At 30.9% G+C, this 6,116-nt stretch overlaps 2 protein-coding genes across 6 annotated transcripts; one reads left to right on the forward strand and one right to left on the reverse strand.

Annotated features, from left to right (window-relative positions):
* Nucleotides 1–30: 30 nt before the first annotated feature.
* LOC143302414 (uncharacterized) lies at nucleotides 31–2,243 on the forward strand. 4 transcript variants are annotated; one of them, XM_076627038.1, is made up of 6 exons: nucleotides 31–510; nucleotides 691–873; nucleotides 999–1,113; nucleotides 1,220–1,798; nucleotides 1,919–1,998; nucleotides 2,067–2,243. In XM_076627038.1, the coding sequence occupies exons 4-6, from the start codon at nucleotides 1,470–1,472 to the stop codon at nucleotides 2,123–2,125; spliced, it is 468 nt and encodes a 155-aa protein (XP_076483153.1). In that variant the 5' UTR covers nucleotides 31–510; nucleotides 691–873; nucleotides 999–1,113; nucleotides 1,220–1,469; the 3' UTR covers nucleotides 2,126–2,243. The 4 variants fall into 4 exon arrangements, with proteins under 4 accessions (XP_076483153.1, XP_076483154.1, XP_076483152.1 ...); XM_076627039.1 differs by having other exon boundaries at nucleotides 31–501; nucleotides 691–859; XM_076627037.1 differs by having other exon boundaries at nucleotides 32–501; nucleotides 1,217–1,798.
* A 514-nt stretch (nucleotides 2,244–2,757) lies between these two features.
* On the reverse strand, nucleotides 2,758–5,429 carry LOC117165269 (katanin p60 ATPase-containing subunit A-like 2). 2 transcript variants are annotated; one of them, XM_076627028.1, is made up of 5 exons: nucleotides 5,022–5,429; nucleotides 4,677–4,770; nucleotides 4,506–4,618; nucleotides 4,093–4,292; nucleotides 2,758–3,942 (listed from the first exon to the last, which is right to left on the reverse strand). In XM_076627028.1, exons 1-5 carry the CDS (start codon nucleotides 5,184–5,186, stop codon nucleotides 3,582–3,584), a joined length of 933 nt encoding a protein of 310 aa, XP_076483143.1. In that variant the 5' UTR covers nucleotides 5,187–5,429; the 3' UTR covers nucleotides 2,758–3,581. The 2 variants fall into 2 exon arrangements, with proteins under 2 accessions (XP_076483143.1, XP_076483142.1); XM_076627027.1 differs by having other exon boundaries at nucleotides 4,677–4,845; nucleotides 5,022–5,426.
* Between the last annotated feature and the right edge of the window lie 687 nt (nucleotides 5,430–6,116).

Consider the following 6,116-nt stretch of genomic DNA (forward strand, 5'->3'; position numbering starts at 1 on the left):
AAATACGAATAGTAATAGATAGATGTATAATTCATTATGCAATTTTATAGAATTAAATCTTATTTATCTTCAGATATAAAAACTATATTTACCAGCTGAAACACTAACGCATATGCAGTATAATATAATCTACTTAACAATCTCGTTTTAGTTATAATATGTGATTAATTCTTTTGCTATTTCGCTATAAACAGTTTTTTGTGCATACAATATTTTTTTATAGTATTCTAATATATTGTTAGATATTGTAAAGAAAGTAAAATACAGTTATTGAAGTCTGGGAACATTCAATGTTAACCTTGCTTCAAAAAATAATCTTTCGAATGAATGGGGAATAGATTTTTAGTATTATAGTTGGTATAATGTCATCATTGTTTACAATGTGTTAGAGTTAAAGAAATGAGACAAATTAATATTTCAGAAGCAAATTCAATATTTAAATGATGTTATTTTAAAATGGCAGATGATATGAATGTTCTTTTTATACGAGGAAATGGAAACGTATGTATGGTAATGGAAACGTAATGGTTTTAACATTATTTTAGTACAAGATCTTAGCATAATAGTAATTAACAGTATCCATTACCTTTTAGTCAATTTTTGAAAAATGACATATATGATAATTTGCAATAGTTTGATAATAAAATACTTATATCAATATTAATAACGTATAATTTGCTATCTCAAAAGGATACAGACACGGCCAATGATAATGTTTGGGATGATAGTGCATTAATAGAAGCATATGATAAAGCAATAAATTTAGCAAAAGAAGAAGTTATCAAGCGAATGGGAATGGATGTTGGAAATTCTCAACCGAAAGAAAACCTACAAAATCTTAAGCAGCCTAAACACGCAAGTAAATTACACAAGGTTGTGATTTTGATAGAATATTACAAATTTGATACAGAATATTATTAAATATATTGATTAAGAAGCAAATTATTTTATTTTGCTATTTACTTATATTTATTTGTATACACATCTTTTCTCTATAGAAATGGATCATAGGAGCACCTTGTCGTGCAATATACTCAGAGGATGGAGAAATTTATGAAGCTATAATATAAAAAATTTACGAAAACAATGGCACGTGTGTTGTAAAATTTGTAGGTAATACCTTTAGCATGATGGTTATGTCAATTAAGAAATGTACTAAAAATACATATATATATGAAGTAAAGGCTTTCGCATAGTCTATCACAGTACCATTCAGCAGGTTCTTAACTGGGCAGGAGTACCTGTCAATGTCTATGGGGAGACCCGTGGGATATAGGGTCATGAACCATAAACATGCATGTTACTTATTGTTCATTATTAGCTACTTGGAATATAATTCTCCTCATTAGACGAGTGATTATTACTACATATATCAAGGCAAACATTTATACATATACATTTATGCACGGGAAATTCTAATACATTGCCTGTAAGGACGGTAACTGAATGGCACTCAGTCATTCTATTAAATGACAAAAATTTCTTTTACTCTGTGTTTAGGCTATGGTAATACAGAGAAAGTCGAGTTGAGTTCTCTTTTAGAATCAGAAGGTTTGCAAAGTCAAATAGCACAACGAAAGAAAGCTTTGGAAGAGAAATTCAATGAAGAGGACGATGAGACTTGTGAGACTAATTTTTCTACAAATGTAAATTCGAAAAAATATAATGTAGAAAAAATGGATTGTGACTCTGAAGAAGCAAATGCGTATAAACATCACTTCATACCGAGACCATCTTTCAATTCGATGACTGATATAATGCCACCTGCACCTCCTTTACCACCACAATTAATGGCCAAGTAAGTACAATTTAAAAATTCTAATGGAATGCTGAATACTTCTAATATTAATAAGTAATTTGGAATAAGTTTAACATTTTATTTGGAAAAAAAATACGAAATTTTAATAAAATGTACTAGATTACCAGATAATGATACAGACGCACTTTCAAGTATGTTGATGTCATGGTATATTAGTGGTTACATGGTATATTACACAGGTAATTATTTCATATAAGTATTTTATTGTATATTAAATTTTCAATGGATTATGTTATTTCTTTTGTAGGTTATTATCATGGTTTGAAACAAGCAAGAAACAATCAAGAGAACAGGAAGAACTGTTGATTATATCAATTTTTTCAATAACAATATAACAATAATATAAGATATAATAAAATATAAAACTCATTGTATTTATTTACTTCAATTATTTGAAATAAAGAACAGCTTTATTTTCATATAAGACTTTAAGACTTTTTTAAAAATAATTACTAAGATAAGAAAACATAAAAAACATATTTTTGATAAAATACACTCACATATATATGTCGGGTTATCATTAGGATTTAAGGCGCGTAATGATCCTTCGTTTGAATTAGCCATTGTTTTACGAAACAGAGAATATATTTACGCGAATAAACAAGATTTTACAAAATATTATGAATAATGAGTTTAATAAATAATAAGATTAACAAACGATAAGTTTAACTAATAATTAGATTAAAGATTAATAAGTTTAACGAACAATAAGAGGAACGAATAATTAGCCATTGTTTTACGAAACAGAATATATTTACGCGAATAAAAAAGATTTTACGAAATATTATGAATAATGAGTTTAATAAATAATAAGATTAACAAACGATAAGTTTAACTAATAATTAGATTAAAGATTAATAAGTTTAACGAACAATAAGAGGAACGAATAATATGTCTTACGAATAATTAATTTAACGTATAATGAGATTAACGATTGATAGGTTTCACGAATAATGAATTTAATTAACGCTATTAACAATGTTCCGGGGTTCAAACGAATCCACGGTCAACGGGATAACTCTTTACTATGTGTAGAATAATTTTAAACACAAAATACAATTGCTGAGACACTCGGTAAATTGCTCGATGTATCACTTTCCAAGGCGATCACACGAATGAATATCTGATGAAAATCTTTTTCGCTATACGACTGCATTTGTTTGTTATATGCTCGCTGGAAACATCGAGAAGGTTCCAATCGTTGTTGCTAGGCAATTTCTGTCAAAAGTTTGTTGTATACTCTTTGGAAACATCGAGAAAGATTCAAACGCCGTTACTAGGCAGTTTCTGTCTGGAGATTGATTCCTAATACAACGTGTGTCCCATTATATCGACGTCTCTAAAGTACAATTCTATGTGATTTCTAGGGAGAACAATACAACCGATCCACACCTTCGTCAGGCAAAACGTTTATCCCGTGACCGTGGCTACGTTCGGCGACCAGTTGTCACCTCGAACCCACTTTCGCTTTCACAAATATCAAACAATTACAAATGACAATTGCTTAATTACAGTTATGATAAAATCTAGGCTAAAGCATTAGAAGGCTTCCTCAAAATTGCAAAGGGAAGGCTCCGGTTTTCCTTTCATCTCCGACATATATAATACAAGGATATAATACAACCGAACATTTTAAACTTAGCCTATAGCGCGTGCGCGCACACACATGCGCGCATACACACATGCACACACATGCGAATGATTTCTCGAACGATAATCCATTTATTTATATTTTTCAATATCTGTCCTTACGATTGCGTATTTATTTGTTCCACGTATCATATTTATCTATTTGCATAACTGTAGGTGACATTTTTTTTAACAATTTTGCTAATATTTCATAACTTTTTAATTCATATTTCAAAGTGGTAACAGGTGTTTCTTTCTTTTCAAGTCTCCTCCATATCGGGCTTATTTCTAGTAGCCACGCTTGCTTACAAAGCAATTTTATATCTGCACAAGAATATCTTTCAGTACATTTTACTATGTGGTTTACAATATCTGTATTTTCTAATAAGTGGTTGCTAAGGTATAATTTGAATATACAAAGTCGAGCAACTTCATTGGGTAATGATACGTATATTTGCTTTTCGAGACGCCTGAGTAAAGCTGCATCAATGCCCCTAATAACATATTTACAATAAATATTATCGTTCTATTATACTAATAATAATGAAGGAATACTTCAAACAACACAATAACATATTTGGAATTTGGAGAAATATTACGATATTTTCTACTTAGAAAACATTGAAATAACGTGATATACGTACCAAGGGGAATTAGTTGTAGCCAGAAGAACTACATTAGAATTCTCATTAGACACTAATCCATCCAATCTAGAAAGAAGTTCTGATCTGAATCTCTTTGCAGGTTCAGACAATATACAATCTCCTTTATTTGTGGCGATCCAGTCAATCTCGTCGATAAAAATAATTGTAGGCGAATGACTATAGGCAAGTTCAAATAAAACCTGTTCAGTTTAACAAATGTATTATTCATTAAATATTATATTCGAAATTCCTTAAATTCATTGCCTCATCACAAATATGATATCATTTCGTTTTACAAACAACTATTCTATTTATATATAAATGACGAAAAATAAAATCAAATCTTTTTATACCTAGAATCTCTCCTTCATAGACAAAGGAACAAAGAAACTTACATAGACAAAGCAACTTACACGTATATACTTCTCGGAATCGCCTCTCCATTTGCTGACCAATGAGCTGGCAGTTATGTTAAAAAAGGTGCAATGGCATTCTGTCGCGACTGCCTTCGCTAACTTTGTTTTCCCTGTTTTGTATATTTCTTGTAAACACGTACAGAAATGAAAAGAATACGAGTATCTTACCTGTACCAGGTGGGCCGTACAGCAAAATACCTTTCCAGGGGGAAAACGGGCCATCAAAAAAGATATGATACTTAAGGGGATACACAACGGCCTCCTTAACAGCGGTTTTACATTCCTCTAGGCCTATAACGTCATCCCAATGTACATTTAATTTGTTTACTATGATCTCCTGTGACGATACAAAGATAAAATGGCGTCTTCTCTATATTAAGTAAGTGTTACGTAATTTGATATTTGAAGCGTTACTGAAATCACGTCATCGTCGATATACGTTGGACGGTTTATCGACGGGAATTTTATCGTTTAAAAGGTTTACGATACGTATATTAATCGAAAATAACTTACGCATGAGATGTCCTCAGCAATCTTTCGTAATTCCGGATTATCTGAATAAAGCTTTTCAATGCATTTCAATATCTTCGATTGCATGGATTGTTCCATTGGGACGTTAAATAGCTCTTCTGATGAACGTCCATCACTCTCATTGGGGAATATTGATGTCACTGTCATTGCGAGATTAATATGATTCGTATTGTCATCAGTTATCTTCTGCTGTAGATTCGTCTCTTTCACAGGCTCACTTCTCGCTTGTTTACTAACAGATTTGGCTTTTGTCTCAATACTTCTACAAACACTGGATCATATTGTAATACGATACGTTGAATACGTTGAATACCGTTTAATATCGTTAAATAATTTAAATTCTTCCGTTTTGCTTGCATTTGTCACTTCCCTCGTCATTTCCCTTCCAGTTATTTTCTTACATAATATGGGATATTTTTGAAATTTCATCTTGTAATAATTTTCATGCTCTGCAACGATAATTTCCAAATCGATGTTGTCGCAGACCCGATGTTCGGGAGATAGACGAGCTTCCCGGAATAATACATCGCTAATGTCTATATACCCAAAAAAATGTAGTTTTTAATTAATTATAGTTTTTAACTGATTAAAAATATTTTTCGCAATGACTGAACACTATAAGATAACCATCAAACAACTGTTTTATCTCTAGGTAAGACAGGCAAAAGAATGCATTTACTATATAAATCCTCGAAGATAATTTCTTGTCTTCTGCTCTTCAATTTCCAATTTTTAGATGGATAAGAATAATTTGAATTTATATTTCATATATTTGTTTATAACTAGTTAATCTACATTATCGATTGAGTTACTCTTAACTACTGAATTACCGATGTCGAATTTTCAAATTTGGTTTCGCCTTCTCTTTCCACGATGTCCACTGATTTCTATTTCGATTGGTCACTGACAAAAAGAATTGGAATTTTTCAAAAGAATTGGAACTAGGAATATATTTTAATTATAATATACTCACCCATTGTGTTCCAAATAATCACATACAAGGTATAATATGTTCCGATGACGTTCCGAAATACGACTCTCCTCCTAATACAATTATTTTTTCATTACAATAATATA

Source organism: Bombus vancouverensis, unplaced genomic scaffold, assembly GCF_051014615.1.
Source record: "Bombus vancouverensis nearcticus unplaced genomic scaffold, iyBomVanc1_principal scaffold0040, whole genome shotgun sequence".
NCBI lineage: Eukaryota > Metazoa > Arthropoda > Insecta > Hymenoptera > Apidae > Bombus > Bombus vancouverensis.